This window comes from Amblyomma americanum, chromosome 8, assembly GCF_052857255.1.
Source record: "Amblyomma americanum isolate KBUSLIRL-KWMA chromosome 8, ASM5285725v1, whole genome shotgun sequence".
NCBI classification, from domain to species: Eukaryota; Metazoa; Arthropoda; class Arachnida; order Ixodida; family Ixodidae; genus Amblyomma; species Amblyomma americanum.
This window is the reverse complement of record NC_135504.1, coordinates 20,533,292-20,553,401: the sequence shown is the minus strand read 5'-3', so window position 1 is coordinate 20,553,401 and position 20,110 is coordinate 20,533,292. Positions and strand designations below refer to the sequence as shown.

Below are 20,110 nucleotides of genomic sequence, written 5' to 3'. Positions count from 1 at the left end.
AATCTGCCCAGCGGGGAATTCATCAACACATCATCGCACTGAGGCTGTTTTTTCTGCACATGCCTAAACATGGAATCTTCATGTACAGAACATGCATTTCAGTTTCCGGAAGCTATTGAATCCTATACACAATCCTTTCCACATCTGTCTTGAGGCTCTTAGCCAATGGACACCACGAGGGACTGCGCAACTTTTTAATGGGGTGGTTGGAGGGGCAAGACTTCGACCTTAATATATTTTTTATTTATTTAATGCTCATTTACATTATAAACTTCATGTTTTTTTATTTTTCAATCTTGAAAGATTGATGAGCAGTATTTGTCTCACATCTCGGTGGACACCCAAACCGCGCTATAAGGGAAGGGAGTATAGGTGGGGAGTGAAAGACGAGAGTCAAAATTATTTCAAAGCCCTGCTTATCTCTTTCGTGATTCCCTTCTTCATCTCTTTCCTTACGCGATTATAACTCCATTTCGGCAGTTCCTTGTAGCCACAGCAAAGCCACAATAAGTTCAGAGGGGACGTTCTACAGCTGCGGAATGTAGTGTCTGTATAGAATGGGCATTATTACCAGAAATGTGCATGCGCCAAACAATATTTCATATCAAGCCGCAAAGTGTCGTTGCGTACGCTATTTCCCGAATTTAGAGTGCGCGACGCTTGCGTACACTGTAATAGCGCTCCAACATGTCGGCGTGCTTCAAAGCAGGGCCCCTCACTTCGGAGTGAATTCATCGTTGTTACTGGGTTTTCCAAAACGTTCACTGGTAAGAAATGAAGCATCGGACTTTCATCTTGTCTCATCTCGCCTACAGCGTGTTTTTTTAGTTGGAGTGATGCTCCTCTGCCTAAAAATGTCTGTTTAATTGTTGACAAATAGTTTATAATAATTGGTTTTCGGGGAAAGGAAATGGCGCAGTACCTGTCTCATATATCGTTCTTCAGTCTTTCATGTCATTTTATTGTTTCATCCCTGGAAGGGAATACATTCGCGACATAACGGGACGTGCGCACAGATGAATATGTACATGTGTGAATATATTAATATTTCCAAAACGAAAAGTTCATCTCTGGGATCCTTGTGCACGGCCGCCTTCTGTTCCTGCGGTGAAAAGGCAAAGATAATAATTAAACATGGTATCAAGTGTAAAAGGTTAAAAGAAACATCTTGGGTTGCAGATTAAGTTAACTATATTTTACTTAAAACAAAGCCGAGTAGATAGGGCTTGGGCGGGATACGCATCCACAGAGTAAATAGCAAGGAGGCAATCACAACCGACGGTTGTAGAGGCATAATTCAGTAGGGTTAGCAAGTTTGGTTTGGACTTTGGCCCAAACTAGGAGAGGCATCCCTCAAGAGAAAAGTATACAGCAGCTGTATCCTACCAGTGCTCACCTACGGGGCAGAGACGTGGAGGCTAACGAAAGGGTTCAGCTCAAATTAAGGACAACGCCGCGAGTCATGGAAAGTAAAATGATAGGTGTAACGTTAAGAGACCGGAAGCGGGCAGAGTGGGTGAGGGAACAAACGCGTGTTAAGGACATCCTAGCCGAAATCAAGAGGAATTGGCATGGGCAGGGCATGTAATGCGAAGGCAAGATAACCGCTGGTCCTTAAGGGCAACAGAGTGGATTCAAAGAGAAGTCAAGCGTAGCACTGGGAGGCAGAAAGTTAGGTGGGCGGATGAGATCAAGAAGTCGGCGGGGATATGGTGGCCGCAGCTGGCAAAGGACAGCATTACTTGGATAGACATGGGAGAAGCCTTTGCCCTGCAGTGGGCGTTGCCAGGCTGATGACGATGAGCAGCGGCGTCGATCTTTTCAGCAGTAAACGCACGTTGGTTCATGGTATAATGATGATGATGATGAAGTGGGGGAGATGTATACAAAGGCTCAAACAATGGGGAACGCGCGCACCGAGCAATAGCGGCTCTAACAAAAACTCGCGCGGATGTCCTCCTTTATTGCTCTACAGAAACAATCATCGTCGTAACGTGGAGCTCACCGCCTTTGGTCCACTTGCTCCATGACTCTCACTTGTATCGTCTCGATGTCGTCGAGGTTGTCGCACAACACCCGCGCCAGCGTCACCTTGCGCAGCTCGCGCAACTGGTCTGCGAGATACACCCGGGCCCCGCCAAAGAGTTGACTGTTATCACTCACACAATCTCAATTTCATATCCACCTTCGGCGACAACGTTTCACCTACAGAGGAGAGGAAAAAGGGGAAAGTTGGACACTACAGCATTGCCCGGTAAGCAAGGGGGGCGGCAGAAAGTTATGTGGCCCGATGAGATTGAGGAGTTTGCAGGCATACGGTTGACACAGCTGGCAAAGTGTACAGGGTTAATTGGAGAGGCATGGGAGAGGCCTTTGCCCTGTAAGGCTTTCAGCGGCACACATTTAACGGCATGCGGACTACCTGTCTAGGTGCGGACGATACGGTGTTTTTCTTTTTCGCCTGTCACGAATTTTCCGAACCTTATTCTATTGCGAGGTATTGTAAATATTTTGCTGTGCGTGCGCATACCTTTCTAGGCGCTGTATGGCACACCTTACTCCCTACGGAATATTTAGCGGGTGCGGGCAATCTAGCAAAATTATTTTTTAGCAAAAATTTATCCCTCCTGACTTTGTACAGAAAATTAGCGTAATTGACTTTTACCGTGCAAGCTGCACTCTAAACACGAGTTTGCCTATATGGAGGTAAAAGGGGTTTAAGCTATCCATTATCGCGTTACCTGTTATTAAAGGGATTGCGATAGAGGGCTGCCTAGTTCCTCTTTACTCCAGAGTGCGCCAGAGGACAGCTTACTAACTTCTTGCTCTTTTCTGTTCAGAGTGCAGATAGTTCACCAGAGGAAACCTTATTCCCTTGTTACTTCTTTCTCTTTAATAAACTTTGCAGAGAGGGCGCCTTAGCGTTTTCCGACCGCGGCGGCTGCGTTTTTATGGAGGGAAAACGCTAAGGCGCCCGTGTGCTGTGCGATGTCAGTGCGCGTTAAAGATCCCCAGGTGGTCGAAATTATTCCGGAGCCCTCCACTACGGCCCCTACTTCTTCCTTTCTTCTTTCATTCCCTCTCTTATCCCTTCCCTTACGGCGCGGTTCAGGTGTCCAACGATATATGAGACAGATACTGCGCCATTTCCTTTCCCCCCAACACCAATAAAAAAATAAAAAAGAGAGTGCGCTAGACGACAACTTACGCCCTGTTTACTTCTTCCTGTTTAGAGTGCAGAGAGTTCACTAGAGGAAGGCTTACTTCTTTTTTACTCCTTTCTGTTTAGAGCGTACAGTTGAAGACGAAAAGCTGCCCTCTTACCATAGGGCACATGTATCTGCGAATCGTGTATACAGCATGCATGCTCACCTGCCGTGAGGGACGAGGCCAGCCCACCGTTCTCGTACCAGAAGCGGTCTCCCCGGCGAAGCCGCACAAACTGCTCAGCCACCAGGCAGGCGAGGGTGGGTCCAACCACGCCACCCAGCACGGGCTTCTCGGCGATGCCTGCCGGGAACAGGTCCACGTCGTCCACCGACCTGCTTATTGAGTTTCCCGAATCAGGCAGCGAACGCGTCGGTGACCTAATCCATCCTTTGATATCTAGTTTTGATACACATAATGAATAATCAACCCACCGCAGCTGATGACCAGCTTAATAACCAATGAATCCCTCAAGCATCCTCTCAGCGAAATCAGTTTTATACTATCAACCGGCTGATTTTCACATCACTGACTCTGTCAAGTCATGGAGTCCTACCGTTCTTCTATAAATAAATCATATATACACAACAACAACAAAAAGAAAAGTTGTCCATATTTAGCTTGCCCACGACTGGTGACCAGGAAAAAACTAGACTGCTGCAGGCATCCCTTCGTTCTTATCTTTCTATTCAATGGATTGCGGTACAACAAGGAACCCCTGGTGGAAGTGGATGGAGACGTAATCATTTAATTCAACAAATTATGTGGAACGTCTTTCCCAGGCGGACAGCGTACTTTGATGCTGCTACTTTACTTTGATCTACAGACTGCTCTACTCACGCGTACAGCTTCCCGAGTGCCTGAGCTGCCGCGGGCCCCATGAATTGCTCCAGATCCCGGAAGCCCCGGACTTCCTGCAAGCCACAGTGGCGCCGCCACGCGACGTAAGGGAGCAGCCCGTGGTCTCGCCCCCTCTGCACGTTGAGCGCCATCAGGTCGAGTCCGAAGTCCTGACCCTGCGGCTGGAACAGCCGATTGGTGACCTCGGGACTCAGCTGCTCGTCCATTCCTGGGGCGGCCTGGTTGACGAGACCCAGAACGAGGCGGTCCACGGCTCCCGGTCGGAAGAGGTGCGTCGGGTTGAAGAACTCCGAGTGCAGGGGAGTGTCTAGGGGCGCGGGCGAGCGCAAAACAGGAAGAGATCAGACGGTCGAGATTTGTACCCTTTCATAAAAGATATTATCGGTTTTATAGACATACCGTTGTGAGTTCTTTTCACAGTGAGGTGGAAAGCGTAATGTCCTTTAACGCTGCCTTCTGGCAAACAAACAACGCTCTGAGCCAGAATAGCGGCAAAGAAAAAGCACGTGTTGAACACGGACATTTGGAAGGGACACTCTAAAAAGAAAGGGGTACAGCCAGCACAGGCCTGTATATGTATACATATGACTGTCCTATGCCGAAGAGCACATATGCGCAATTAAAAGAAACGAGCATTGGTCATCTACTACGCAAGCCAAGGGCGCATGCGCGAACCCACCGTTGAGGAGCAGCCTGTGGCGCTTGTCGTACCGGTGGAAGGCGTGCGGCACCAGGCTATGGCCGAAGCGAAAGGCCGCGGCGGCAAACACGTTGGACACGCCGGGGTTCAGGGTGGGGTCGTAGCCTCGCCAGCGGGGCGCCGTGGCCGGCTTGAGGCCGAAGATCTGCGCCACCGACTCGCCCAGCACGGCGGGCAGGAACTCCGACAGAGTCACGTGCTGCACCTCGGCGGCCACTACACGTCGGGACTCCTGGGCGGAGGAAGGTTCGTGCACGAGCCCGTGAAATACGGACCAGCGCTTGTAGTTTACACGGCTGCCACCACGTGCCGCGTGGCGCTGAAAACTCAACATCACCAATTCATGTCAGCAATTATCGGTTAAGAAAAAGGTTAAAGAAACAGAGAGAGCTCTGCGGAAAACAGGGATGCTGATGAAATCAGCACTGGGAACGTACAGTATTTTAAGCAGGAAAGTGCCAAAGAAATTATCTATGATAATTGTAGGGAAAGCTCTTTGTTTTTTGAGGCCAGGGCGGGAGTTTTGCGGACTTAGACATATAGAGCCAGGTACCACGAGATAGACACTTTGTGCATTGCGTGCGGAGAGGAGGAGGAAACGGCTGAACACTTGATACTTTTCTGTAAAGGGCTTCACCCTACAGTGGAAAGCAGCGGGGCTGACTTACCCAAGGCATTGGGGTTTAAGGACAGTGAAGGGAAAGTAGATTTTAGGCGGGTAGAAATAACCAAGTGAAGGTTATCTGATTGGTGGCTAAAATCAAGAGAAGAGTAAAATTTCATAGGTCATGGCTAGGTGGCTTGAGCCACCACCAGATTTAAAGGGTTCAGCCGTATCCATCCATCCATCCACTGCGGAAATTTCGAAAGTTCAGTACATGCCACTAATTTTAAATGGCCGTCGGAAATTGCCGCCGGTGCGAGAACAGGAAGCATTTCCAGGAGGAATAGTCATAGTCGGCCATGATAACTACCACAACAGCACAGAATCTCTCTGGACTCTCTACTTTTTTTTAAAATTACAAGTTTCGAACATCCCCGTTGAGTTACGTGGTGTTCGTTAGTGGCGGCCGATGGCGCCAGTTGCTGATGTTCATCTGCAGCAACTCTTAGAAGTGTAGGACTGAAAACGGATTTAAATAAATGGCGAATTTTAAGACCAATTTGCAACACAGTTAAACAAAAATCAAGAAAGAAAATTCGGCCATGACGGCAACTGCCACCACCCCGTTTCAAAGGGGATGCTCCTATCCATCCATCCATCCATCCATCCATCCATCCATCCATCCATCCATCCATCCATCCATCCATCCATCCATCCGTCCGTCCGTCCGTCCGTCCGTCCATCCATCCATCCATCCGTCCTTCCGTCCGTCCGTCCGTCATCACCACTATGATCATCATAAAATCGGAGTATGTTAGACTGAACTTGAACATTTAAATCGAATATTTAAGCCGAAGCTTGAATATTTAAAATCGCAGCGTCACTTGACGTGTGTGACTTTAGGCGGAGGAGTCCATGGCTGTGGCCCTGCGCCGCACCTGAAAGAGTCTCTCGTCGTCCCAGCCGGGGTTGAGCGAGTCCAATACGCGGGAGACGCGGTTGTGCTCTCGCATCCAGACGGTGTGCAGCGCCGTCAGGCCCGGCTGCTCGTTCACACGGGAGTCCCCTACGGCGACAAGAAGAAAGCCGTCCTTCGCATTGCTATTGTACTTTTAGTGGTGGAATATTTAAGCAGTTCAACGTTTGAGGATACACACCAGGAAATTTCTAGGTTATTTTGAACTGCTGTGCTGCAAATTAATCTACACCCTGGAGGGCATGCTTTTAGTAAAAATGGTGTCGTCAACAGGGTATCATCAACCGTGCATCCAGTTTCTTTTTTGTGTGTTAAATGAGCTTATCTACTGCAAGTATGGCCCTGAAAGTTATACCGGGATGCAAGACTGTTCCGGGCTTATTCAGTAACAATTGATGACGAGAAAAAGAGTGCTAACAGTGCAAACAAAAAAAAAGAAAATGTCCGCAGTCTATTTTTACGTAGGTAGCACCTGTGGCAGATGTTCTAATATACGATTACCAAGGGAGTGTAGAATCACTGAACCGCTTTTTTTCTGGAATTTTCTGTTCCCTGCTTACTGTCCAGTACGCCGGCTGGCAGTTTCCGGCATTTGTTCTGACTTGCCGCCGCTTGATCAAAAGGTCGAGAGCGAAAATAATAAAAATTTAATTGAGCTGGAATAGGATCGTCATATTACCCTGTACCAACATCCGTAATGCTCAATGTAGAACAGCTGGATGGAAGAAAAAAAAAAGGAGGGCAACAGGCACACCCTCTTGCTCTACATCGTAGTCTTGCTCTTTGCTGCTTGGGTCCGCGCCGGCCACCCTCACGGATTTAGCATAACTTGAATGGTTGCATGCGTAACTATGCATTCCTTCAGCATTATGCACACGGGTTGCAGCACGAACCTGCCATGAAGCACTTGGAGTTTCGTCCTCTCTCCTGGCATTCAAGGATCTCGGCTTCGGAACCCGGGGGCAGCAGAGGCTTGGACCACTTCACGTCCAGGGTGCGAAGCAAGCCTGGGGATAGCAATGAGTTACGAGCGAAGAAGAGATAAGTCGTGTGTGTGATCAGGGTTATGGGTACATGGACCTGAGCTACAGATGACACAGACCACCACACATAGCACGTTCTCCTCGGACCTGAAGTGAATACCGGAGAGCACATCCTCTTCGGCTGGGGAAATTCGACGCGCGCTGACGTTTAGGCGCAGCGCTCCGCTCTCCGCCAGCAGGTCGAGGCCTCGTAGGGAGGAACTTTCTCCCGCATCTCGTCCCGTCCGGCCGCGGAGTTTCCCTTTGCCCTAGCGTAGGTGAACATTCACTCGTAACCTTGCCGGTGAGTCGGACGACCTCGATTCATTAGCGTGCTTTGTTGCTAGCGGGCGTTATTGTTATTGTAGCAACAAGTGTCTTGTATGTGTCAGCCATAGTGTCGTTCTCTTGTTTCCCTCGGAGCAAGGCCCGCCGTGGTCGGCGTGCACTCTGTAGCGAACGCGACCACGCAGTGGTTTCCGGCGGTTTTGAATAGCCTCAGCCACGATTAGGCGGGGAAAAGTATTTATCCCGCCTATTAAACACCCCACAGTGTTGAGCACTGACCGTCATGTTGGTGAACTGCTGTACAAGCGATGTACACCAACCTTTCCGGAAAGACCTCAGCTGGTTCGCTTCTTCGGCCGTGGAGCCGTAAACAGTGGATGCGTCGATGAAAGCTGTGACCTGGTTGGTGTGGTCCCGTGAACCTGAGAAGAGTGACAGAGTGTCATAAGCGGCTAATTCTAGCTGGATGACAACCGTTACTACACCGGCAGAGTAGCTCGATACGCCTTAATTTTCATTCGACACATGTTTTCTTTGGGTGCTGGTGTGGGAGATGTTTCTGAGTAAATTTCTTGCTTCAGACGTATCTGAAACGTTTAAATTTAGCACAATACCTGTGTAGTCATTTGTACCTGCTTCACTTCCTTCGAGAATCAGGCGTGTACCAATGTGTTGACAGTACTTCATTCCAGAAGGCACACTGCCGCTTTAAAAAAAATACGTTTAACGTGTTTTGCGCTTTGTGAATGGTCCTTGCATGTGCCACGTGCAATAGACCATAGTCCGAGAGCAGCCAATCATGTGGAACAGTGATAACCAGAAAAGTTTTTTTTTTCTAATCTCGCGCCCACCGAAGTGGGTGGCGTTAACTCCGTTGACGCCCCTGGTGCCTTGACCTCGTGCTGAGTAGCAGAGTGCTAGAGACATTGAGCTATAACAGCGGGTAGTACAGAGCAAAACACGTGAACAAAGATTCAGTGATGTGTCCCCGGGATTATAAAGTGTTTTAGCATCATTTATATGCTATACTGCTACAGCAGCCTACCGCCAACATATCATGCGCTGTTCGCGACTGACGGCACAGGTACACGGTAACAATGCGCTTTTAAGTCTCGTCTTGCACTGCAAATACAGAGGTATTCAGCAATCTAGAAGAGTTGTGATCAGCACCGCATCTTCGCAGATGTCGTACCCAACCTGCAGCCTCGCTTGGCAGCGGGCGCCGACCGGCTGAACTCCATGCACGTGGCGTCGAACTTTCGGTAGAACCGGTCCCGCCACGAGACGGCGATGGCCATGCACTCCGGATGCACGTCTTCGGCGGACATCAGCGGCCGGCAGCATTTGGGCGGGAACCCCGTTCGGGACACCGACAGCGTAGTCAGGGACACGTCGTGGTCCACAAACTGGCCCCACTGCATGAGCATCAACGTGGCCCGCGGGTCCTCCAGGGGGCGACCCGTGCGGTCCAGGTTGGTCAACGTCTGGCTGACCAGGCGGCCACTGGGCAGCGGCGAGCCACCCGTCGAGACACGAGGTCTTGATATCCCTGCGAGGTTTTCACGGGAGAGGGAGAAAAGCTGTTATAGCCATAAAGTTTCTCCATACAATTAAACCTCGTTATAAAGAAGTTGAAGGCGCCCGGCGATTACTTTGCTATAGTCGTAACTTCGTTATAGCAAGTGTTGACAGAGCTTCCAAAAAGAATCGTCATTCCTTCGTTGTATTATTCATTCGTTATAACGAGTTTTGACCGTATTACTATAGATACCGCAGCGGTGGCCGAGTGGTTGAGCATCCGCCTCGCATGCTGGAAGTGCGGGATTCGATCCCCAGTGCCGCCGGGTGCCCACCGGTGATACAAGGGGTACAAGCTTTTCGCTGGCCTGGTGCTCGGCTATTAAGGGCTGATATGCTTGGAAAATGGGTTTTTGGCCCAACCGATTGGGTAATCGAAAAATACCTTGTTCCATGGCGCTCCTTGGCCAAGACGCCCTTGCGCCATAAAAATATCATCATCATCAATAAATGGAAAGTGGCGCTACAATAGTCAAGCCATCATTGAGAAGCGCAGGAATGCCGGGAAAATGAAGTGTCGTATTTGGCATGGCTGTAGTTGGGCATGAAACGTGTATTCAGCTGTAACAGTGAGTCTCTTGTCGAGGCAAACCTCTAAGAAATGAAGCGTATGCTAGGAAAGTTTCCATACCAGCCTGACATCGAACTTTCACTTTCGTTAAATTTACTGAAGTGAAAAACACTCTAGTAATATAATTTAATCTGCGCACAGAGGAGGGTAACGTGGCGCAGCTACCAATTCCGAGGATGAATCCACGTTTTCGGCGCCCAGCAAGTCAATACCAAGTACGAAACCATATAAACGGTGGCGCCACTTTTTCCTGTAATCATTACCCACGCTTTCGGGACAGAGTCCAGCCAGTGCCGCTAAGCCTAGCGCCCTATCACGTTCTGTTCTGCAGCCACTCGCTCATTTTCTTTCTTTCACAAATCACAGAGGGTACCGACGCGCTATATGTTTAATGTTCAAATCCATGCGCCACTTGGTGGCAGCCAAGGGAACTAGGAACGCTTTTCCTGTGTTCTTGGTGATGATTGAGAGACTCTATGGTTATAGCTAGCCGAGATCGCAGTAAGTCAAAGACGATGCTGACGGGAAAAACGTACCGTCGGCGTACCTGGCTGGCAGGAGCCTCACGAGGGTGGAAAAGGTGGAACCCCACGACGGCCTGTCGAAGTTGTTGCAGCTGCCGTCCGAGGTGCGGTAGTGGAGCGCCTTCCGCGGACACACGGTCTCCTCGGTCAGGTCCTTGGGGCAGATGTGGCCCAGAGCGGTGTCGCCCACGTCCACGCACATGACAGCACCGTGGACGTCGTCCGCTTTCAGTTTCAACCTGCAGGACGGACGAGAAGCCACGTTCAAAACCAACTAAGACGCGGAAGCGGGAAGATATTTGAAAGAAGAAAAGGCGGGAACATGACAAAGAACACACGACACAGCAAAGGACACATGTCGAAGCAAAACGGTGCGAAGAAAATATCTTTAAAGCACTTACGGTTCTAACGTTCTGAGAAAGTCGCGCATCGAAGGATTCAAGTTGTGGTAGGCCTAATTCCGGAAGTCGCGCATCATTAGTCTCAATTTTTTCTTTATTGCCTGGCTTTGACCCATAACATTTACACAAAAAACACTCAACAAAAAACACACAAAACGCTATGTACAGTACTCACGGATTGAAATAGGACATTCGGAGCGCGTGGCCGTCGCTTCATGGAGCGCCGCCCGTAGACGCTCATGGAACCAAGGTGGTGCATTGTGGTATGGCGCGAGAGGGAGAACATCTACAAAGCAGAATTGTTCCTTCCAGTAGCCAATGAGCCGGCCTGTGGTTTACCACATGCCTGCGTGGCACTGCAAGGCTAGCGCTCCGAATGTCCTATTTCAATCCGTGAGTACTGTACATACGACACTGTCGTGGTCAGCCATCATGAGTCTGGCGTCGTCATACTAAAATTCACGAAGCATACAGAGCGGCTCTAGCCTCGAGAGCCACTCGGGAGGCTCCTCAGCTGCTTTCTGGATGGCCAGAAAGCAGTCCATTCTTTCCCGAAAATAAATTCGGGCAGGTCGTGCGTCTTTGTCACAATAATAGCCTGCCATTCTGGAGCGCCATATACTGTGGAGGCCCAAGAGCATTATGAGATCAAATGGTACCCCATCCTCATTGTCTGTGGCGGGGCTTATATTTACCCGTCCCACGTGCCCTGCGCGCCTTGGCAGCAACATAGAAGTGAATATCCGCTGCCGCCGCGGTAGCTCAGTGGTTATGGTGCTCGGCTGCTGACCCAAAAGACGCGGGTTCGATCCCGGCCGCGGCGGTCGAATTTCGATGGAGGCGAAATTCTAGAGGCGCGTACGTGTACTGTGCGATGTCAATGCACGTTAAAGAACCCCAGGTGGTCGAAATTTCCGGCGCCCTTCCCTACGGCGTCCCTCAGAGCCTGAGTCGCTTTGGGACGTTAAATCCCCATAAACCAAACCAAACCAAACCAAACCGAATATCCACTGCCTGCAGCAAACCTGTTCTGACAGTGGTGGCTCTGTCGTCAGATCGCCCAGCCTCTTTCTATTGTGGGGACACCGGTACCGTGTCATAGCTCCCAACAAGCTGTACTTCGTTTGTCAAAACCGAAACCTGTCCTGCGCCGTCCCCTAAAGTGAAGCAGTGGCGAAATTGAATGGAACTCATCACCGCCAGCCTGAATACGTCTACTTCAGGAGAAGGCCTCTATTCTCGGTCCCGCGCCAGCGGCGGCCACCTTATCCCCGCAAACCTCCCGATTTCATCAGCCCACCTGATTTTCTGCCGCCCACTGCTACGCTTGCCCGCTCTTGGAATCCATTCTGTTACCCTTAATGATCATCAGGGCAGTTATCTTCCCTTTGCATTACACACCCAGCCTACGTCCGTTTCTTTTTTTTTAATTCCGACTAAGATGTCATTAACCTGCGTTTGTTCCCTGAACCATTCTTCTCTCTTCCCGGGTCATGTATGGAACTATTGCGGTTGTTGTCAACATTGCACGACGGAAATAGCTTCACTTTGAAGACAGCAAATGCACAGGCCTCCGTCATGACCGTGATCTTATGTTGACTTAATATAAAAATTAAGGCGGCCAAGTCGGAAGAAAAAGTGAATGCCGAGTCAGGCAGACACGATTTACGATTTTCAGACACGATTTTCAGAATCCATGCGGAATGCATACACAACGCTTCAATCCTCACATGCGCACACGATTACAGATATTGCACTCGCCATAAACGGAACAGTAGTAATGCGATGGCCTTTAATGGCTCATACTCGTGATGACCGTCCGTCCGTTACATCGCCACCTATGTCACGTGGCGCCGCGCTCACGCCAGCTGCTCTTCTCTGTCATGAAATGAATTCAAGCGCGGCAAATTCAAATCAGTGCAATGAGTCACAAATGGCTTTCGCCTTCCCGCAGTTAGTAGATATCTAAGTGCCTCCAACGAATTTTTTTCACTGAAGAGCAAGCGTAGCTAAGGCAAATTCCGTAAAAAACTTGCTGCCTTGTATAAAATTGATTACATTATTTATCTAGACAAATATATAGACGTTGTAGTATGCACGACACCGCACGGCGTGGGTACCTGCGAGCGATGTACTCTGTGGCGAACTGGGATGCGTAGGCGACCGTCTCGAAGTCCCGGGCTCCAGGACGTCGCCTCAGTCTGGGCCAGGTCACGTTCTCGTACTTGGACTTCTGGAAGCCTGTGAGCATGCAGTAGGTAAGAAGGTCGCTTTCCCGGCTTGCCACTCGAATGACTTTTGGCCATTGTATTTCGAGAACAACGCTACACTCTTAACACGAGTACGCAGTAGGAGTAAAAAGGAAGTAAGCTGTCCTTTATCGCACTTCGCATGAGGATGGCTTACTCGCTTTTTACTCCTATTTTTAGTGCGTCCAATGCCTCTGGCACGTTAGGACAATGTTTCTAAATGGAACACACAGACAAGTAAAAAAGATCATGTAATACCCCTGTCACACGGGACGTTGAATGTCATTCGCAGCGAATGACATTCACAACGAATGTCATTGCCTGCTGGCGTTCCCGTTCTACACGGGTACACAAAACGGCATTTGCAAATGATGGCGATGTCCATCGGCTAACTGCAATGACAGCAGAACGTTACAAATCATGTTTTTCATACACATATTTTATGTTTATTGCTTGTATCACACTGTTACACATTAATAGACTCTTTAAAATTTTTTTGCAACGCCTTGCGGCAGCAATAGACAACAAGCAATCCACTGAAATATCCAAAGCAAGACAGGCTCAAAGCCGCTCACGATCCCTCCCGTACATGCCGCCCGCACTTCCTCCCGCTGTCGGCACTATGGAGGGCTGCGAAATTGGTGCCGAATTCTTGACAGTCGCTGATGAGCAACAGTGCAAGCGAACATTGCTTGTTCACACGCCTTCTGCTGGGCTGGCGAAGCTGCAGAGTAGTTTTCCATTGCGAGCACTGAAGGCAAATGGAGTGACGACCAAGCTACTCACGCAAGATGGAGGACGGGTTGTAAACAAACGCGGCCGTCTCTACAGTAACTGGCGGCGACTGGGAACAAGAGTGTAGTTGCGCAAATCGCTTCAAATACCTTATTTTACATCAAAAAATGATTCAAAAGTTCATTGCAGCAATTAAAATAAAGTTTTCTTTGAATACGTTTTGTTTTCACTAATCAGTTTTGTAATTTTTCGCCAAGCCGCTGTCGTCGAGATTACACAGGTCGCGCTTGCATGAGTTCGGGAAACTCATTCAATGGGCGAATGTCGTTAGCTGTGAATGTCATTGACTGTGCCCGTGTAGCAGCGAAAAAAAACGCCATTCAAACGTAATGTCATTCGCTGCGAATGACATTCAACGTCCCGTGTGACAGGGGTATAAGACAGGCGATGTGCTTGGTTCATTACGTTGAGGTTGTTGCGCTACAGGTGCGGTTAGCCTTGAGGATTCTACGGGTAACTGCTCCGCTGTAGTGACACTTAAATGCCAAATAAGGTCCACAATTGTCAGGCACATACCTCCTCTCCGTACTAATCACGCGCGCAACCTGTACATATTTGTTGTTGTGTAAATGGTTTGTGTATATTAAGTCTTCCCCCCCCCCCCATCCTCTCTTCCTGTCCCCTCACCTCTTTCATTTCATTTCTCCATTCTGCCTGCTATCCTTTATTTCCGCTGCCTCAGCTCAAATGCGTGAGCATCGATGGCAGATACACCGGGGCTAGCAAAAATATTTTCCTACCTTTTAAGGCGATAGCCTTTAATGGCTCATACTCGCAGTGACCGTCCGTCCGTTACATCGCCACATAAGATCACGTGGCATCGCAAGGCCACTTAATCCATAACTTGGGTAAAAATTGCTCAAAAACGAGGAAACCGCATTCGCCTTCCCGCAGTTAAGAGATATCTAAGTGCCTCAAATTTTTTATATTTATTTTTTAATACACCACTTACTACTACTACCTCTGCGTCTTTAGGCTGCCCTGTTTCATTTAGAAATGCACCAACCAGCTCAACTTGCTGTCGTTTTTCGTTACGACCACGTAACGTGCACGCCTATCAACATATCGCACCTGGAGAGGGTAAGCAAATGTGCGTCCGTTTTCACCCTCACCGTGTCTCTGCAGGTGCTTGACGCTCTCCCTGACCCCCTGGTGGATCGCCGGCAGAAGGAGGGTGACATTAATGACTAGACCACTGGCATCTGTTGGCTGCTTAGCGGGGCGGACGTTGGCTGATTCGCACGGTTCAAAGTCACTCCTGGACGCGGGCCTCGGTATCTCCACGTTCCACAGCAGTGATGGCGACGAGGACAGCGCCAGCGCGCACACCGACGCCAGCCACAGTTCCCTGACGTTGAAGGAAAGGAAGAGCGTGATGAGTTGAAGCTCGTTAATTCGAACTCGCTTAACTCGAAACTCCGGTTCATGCGAAGTGATGCTTTTGTCCCCACAACATCAAGCGCATTAAAAAGGCTCTCCTCAAAGCTCGACTACTGATCCGGAGTTCCCGGGCTCGAACCCGACCGCGGCGACTGCGTTTTTATGGAGGAAAAACCCCTAGGCACCCGTGTGCTGTGCGATGTCAGTGCACGTTAAAGATCCCCAGGTGGTCGAATTTATTCCGGAGCCCTCCACTACGGCACCTCTTTCTTCCTTTCTTCTTTCACTCCCTCCCTTATCCCTTCCCTTACGGCCCGGTTCAGGTGTCCAACGATATATGAGACAGACACTGCGCCATTTCCTTTCCCAAAAAAAAAACAATTATTATTATTATTATTATTATTATTATTATTATTAATCCGACTCTGTGTAATACAATTGGAGCTGTTCTTTTCGAGTCGACTCTCTATGTGGAAGCAACCTTAGCGCTTCAAAAAAAAAAATTACCCGAAGGACAGGAAAGACGTGGAACTGGTCTGGGCATCGGCACACTCGTCAAAGCCGGGGAACGAGACAGCCCACGATAAAGCTCGAGGATCTATCGGCCAAGCTGTGGATGCTGACTGGGACGTCGGGATGGCTACCTATCGCAAGATCACTCAGCATTACAGCCTAGAGGGGCTAATCTTCCCATTTCTCCATAAAAACATAACAAAAGAACAGGAGGTACTGTGGAGACAACTCCAAACTATAACTCTCCCTAACCCCATCCTAAACCATGTCCATACCGGGATAGATTTCAACTGCAGTGCAGCAAACGCGGCGGAAAAGGCACCGTGTAGACCATATCTTCTGGTTCTGTCCGACAGACCGCCCACCAATTTCACTTCAGAGGCTCGCGCACCCGAGCCCGTGGGAGACCTTGATGCTCAGCTCCGACCTGGAAACACAGGTTGTGACAAGAGCCCAAGAGGTCGCCGCCAGTCGCCCCTGACGGCCACCTATAGCAAAGTCAACTAATCCATTGTTTTCTCAAGCCGATTGTAAAAGTTTTACAATCGAATCCAATCCAAAAAAGCACGGGTCTCTGGGGATAGGCTTCACTGCCATTCACTTCCTAACAGTGATCACGGAGTCCGTTTTGATACTGACGTCCCGAGTTTCAGTCCAGTGGAGGGTAAATTTTTACACTCGGTTATTTCGGCAATAAATGCGTCTTCAGCGGCCTGACGAACATCAACGTGGACAACAACACTCTAAATATTAATACGAATATATGGGAGTAAAAACGGTGTAAAGCTGTCCTATAGCGTGCTCTCTTTTATGAAAGGGAGTGCGCTCGAGGACAGTTTATTCCCTTTTTAGTCCTTTCAGTTCAGAGTGAAAGGAGCTACGGTAATTTTACCAACAACAAAAGTTACATGCAGTTGCCCTCAGTACCCTTTCAACAGGAGCTCCTTGGTAGTTGTGGCGGTCGCGTACATACCCACATAACTTCCCATAAAATATTCCTTGTTAGAAACGTTAAAAATCTATATAAATGTAACAATGCAATATATGCAGAAATTGGTAAAACCCGCCGCGGTGGCTCAGTGGTTAGTGCGCTCGACTACTGATCCGGAGTTCCCGGGTTCGAACCCGACCGCGGTGGCTGCGTTTTTATGGAGGAAAAACGCTAAGGCGCCCGTGTGCTGTGCGATCTCAGTGCACGTTAAAGATCCCCAGGTGGCCGAAATTATTCCGGAGCCCTCCACTACGGCACCTCTTTCTTGCTGTCTTCCATCAGTCCCCCCTTTATCCCTTCCCTTACGGCGCAGTTGATGTGTCCACCGAGATGTGCGAAAGTTACTGAGTCATTTCCTTTTCTACAAAACATTTTTTTAATTCAACAACAGCCGGCGGAGCCCTCCACTACAGCCCCTCTTTCCTCCTTTCTTCTTTCACTCCCTCCTTTATCCCTTCCCTTTCGGTGCGGTTCGTGTGTCCGCCGATATGTGAGACAGATACTGCACCATTTCATTTCCCCAACAACTAATTTTCAATTGATAAACGCTAACAAATCTCTCGAGTTTGATGCTTCATTACTTATTACGAAAAACGAAAAGAAAGTTTACACACCCGAAGACTTCTTCGGGTGTACAAATTAGTAACGAGAGATTTATTGCCAATTACGGGATTTCAAAAATTTCTTTTGCACACTGCGTTATTGCATAAAATTTCCCTCGCAATCAGAACCAGAGTTTTCAATGCTTTGGTTCTTGTGCTCATGTGAGCAAGTAATAATTTTTTTTCTTTCAGGGAAAGCACGAAATTTTCATGTATGTCAAACATAAAACTGTGGTCAAAATTCCGTAATATTGTCATTTAGAAAACGAAAGAATGCAGAGTTCACTCCAACAGGCGGGAAAGGAAAATTAAAAAAAAACGCCTGTCACCTCCGACCCCGTCTTTTCATTTTTCTTCAGTTCACAAAGTGCTTATCGAACTGGAGGATCGCGTATGCTGTTTTTTTTTTTTTTAACATTTCTGCCACGTACAAGACATTACCACTTTCCCGCACCCGACTCCAACCCTTCAGTTTAAAATCAGCGACAGGTTTAAATTCTAAACTTTCCTCACCTACACCATAAACATGTTTGTACTCCCAATGAATGCGGCAGGCAAGATGCAGCCAGATAAGAATTCGCTGGCTAAGAGTGCTAAATGCTGTGAAGTAGCAAAAACTACAAAATTGGGAAGCATTTACCCGCACGAAAAGCGGTGATTAGCGATGTAGGTCGTATATGAGGAAGAGTAGATTGCGAATCCCGATGGCCCTTCAATTCGTGAGTGAGCGTATTTCAGGCGCATATAGAAGCAACCATAAGCGACACCTGCAATTTAAACTGTCCTTACTCATGCGCCGTGTCGCTAAATCTGTTTAGAACTCGCAAGCAATATGTATGCACGCAATGCCGGTCAAATAATATATTCTGCTTCGACGCGACACCATGGCCTGCATGTATCCCGTACAGCAGACGACGCTGCGCAGAAGCCTACTGCGCCTATGCCTCTGTTGGCGCGTGTCGTCTGCTACGCAAACCGAAGCCGCTCCTACTCCAACTCGATCGCACCGTCAACACAAGTCATTGCTCAGTAGCTTCCAACAAACAACGGACGTTCTCGTTTCTTCTTGTTCACATCAATCTCATATATGCGGTCAAAACCACTGTCATAGTTTCCTCCAACCTCCGCCCCAAGGCGGGGCCAGATTTGTGTTTGGTTTCCTCCTAGGGCGTTCAACGCACAGTTCAGTCACCCATCGACGACACCTTAGCAAGCATCCGTTGCTCGCTCACACGTTTTGAAATCACATCCAGTTCACGATCGGCACGTTCTAAACCGCGTCTCCAGCAAGGTCGATCACCGCTGGTGTTAACGAGCTTTGAAGACGAGTGCACTTATCGCGTTTCACTCACCTGAGTGCGACGTTACCTTGAGCCATGTTTCGCGCTTCCCCAAGGGCACCGTAGAAGCCACTCGACTCGACGGTGGGCCTCACATCCTCCTGTTGCGGTCGCGGCCGGTCGCGAAGGACGACTGCGCGTGAAGCGGCCCTCTCGAAGCAGCCGGACCCTTCCGAAACGCCGGCGAGCCGCCGACCATCGCAGTGGAGGCCCTTCCTCTCTTCCCACTTGATTTCACGCTCTTGCCTAACCTCCTCTGCGCTTTGCTGCTTTGTTTTGTGCTGTGCCGTTTACGCTGCACGTACGAGGAGTCCTTCAATCGCAACGGTCGTAGGCTACACACCAAAATCTACCCCCTGTTGTGTGCGACGCAGCTTGAAGCTTAGCGATGAACGCGCCCTCTATGTCCGCAAAAAAGACACTCCACGAGCCAGAATGTGTTTTACCAATTGTACCTGAAAAGAGCTCTTATAATCGAAGACGACCGAAATGTTTGAATCAAATCTTTGTCCGTGCTATGCGTTTTTACGTTATTTTCGTAGGATTTGCCGAGTAAACATAACTTCTTTGATGGTTAAAAACAACTAGGCAACTAAAACATAAATCTAACCATCTTGAAAGCCCGAAGCAGTGAGCCTTTTTAAAAGTCGACCGGTGGCGCGACAATCTGTAAGTCCTATATAAACATCGAATTTTGTGACATTTTTTGTAGTATGGTTGTAAGGGGGAAGGGCCGCGTCTGGCACGATAAACGAGCTCTGGCGTTGGAGCGTGTGGACAGCGCCTCTGCTCAGCCTTTGTTCCGTCCGAGGCCTTGTCCAATCAAGTTTGATCTTTCTTTTTCCTGGCAGAAAAGGGCATGAGCGGGCGGGAAGGTGGTTGACGACGGGGCAAAGAGCCATTCTATTGTCCTCTGTGATTTTTATGCTTGGCCGCTTTTATAGAACGACCACAGAAGAGATACAGAGGGGCACCGCACTCTCGGCTGCTGTGGTCCAGCGGCCCACGTTTATAGCAGACGACAGGCAACGTTGCGGGAAGTGTCGTCTTCTGTCCCGTGGCTACCAGATCCGGTTTCTCGGCCGGTAGCGATGCCTCAGAGCAGTCGCATCTGTTTCCTTCAGCTTGCTTAACGTCGTACGTCTTGGCTTTAGTAGCAAAAGCCACGAAAAAAAAAAACTTCCCGTACTTTTGGGGTACAACAAGTGCGTGTGTGCGTGGCCATACGATAGAGAATTGAGAATTGGCTTTGAGGAAAGGAAATGAAGCAGTATCTGTCTCACATCTCGGCGGGCACCTGAACCGTGCTGTAAGGGAAGGGATAAAGGAGGGAATGAAGAAGAAAGGAAGAACGAGGTTCCGTAGTAGAGAGCTCCGAAACAATTTCGTCCACCTAGGGATCTTTAACATGCACTGACATCGCACAGCACACGGGCGCCTTTGCGTTTCGCCTCCATCGAAACGCGGCCGCCGAGGTCGGGTTCGAACCAGGGAAATAGACAGATCCC

General features: G+C 49.1%; 1 protein-coding gene across 2 annotated transcripts; it reads right to left on the bottom strand.

Annotated features, from left to right (window-relative positions):
- Positions 1–941: 941 nt before the first annotated feature.
- LOC144101055 (salivary peroxidase/catechol oxidase-like) lies at positions 942–18,815 on the bottom strand. Of its 2 annotated transcripts, XM_077634067.1 has the most exons (13): positions 18,615–18,815; positions 14,889–15,124; positions 12,853–12,973; positions 10,344–10,570; positions 8,851–9,207; positions 7,979–8,080; positions 7,242–7,355; positions 6,311–6,438; positions 4,748–5,000; positions 4,048–4,375; positions 3,373–3,542; positions 2,006–2,114; positions 942–1,102 (listed from the first exon to the last, which is right to left on the bottom strand). In XM_077634067.1, exons 1-13 carry the CDS (start codon positions 18,638–18,640, stop codon positions 1,042–1,044), a joined length of 2,232 nt encoding a protein of 743 aa, XP_077490193.1. In that variant the 5' UTR covers positions 18,641–18,815; the 3' UTR covers positions 942–1,041. The 2 variants fall into 2 exon arrangements, 1 of the variants encoding a protein (XP_077490193.1); XR_013307925.1 differs by lacking the exon at positions 942–1,102 and having other exon boundaries at positions 3,373–3,510; positions 18,615–18,781.
- Positions 18,816–20,110: the final 1,295 nt, after the last annotated feature.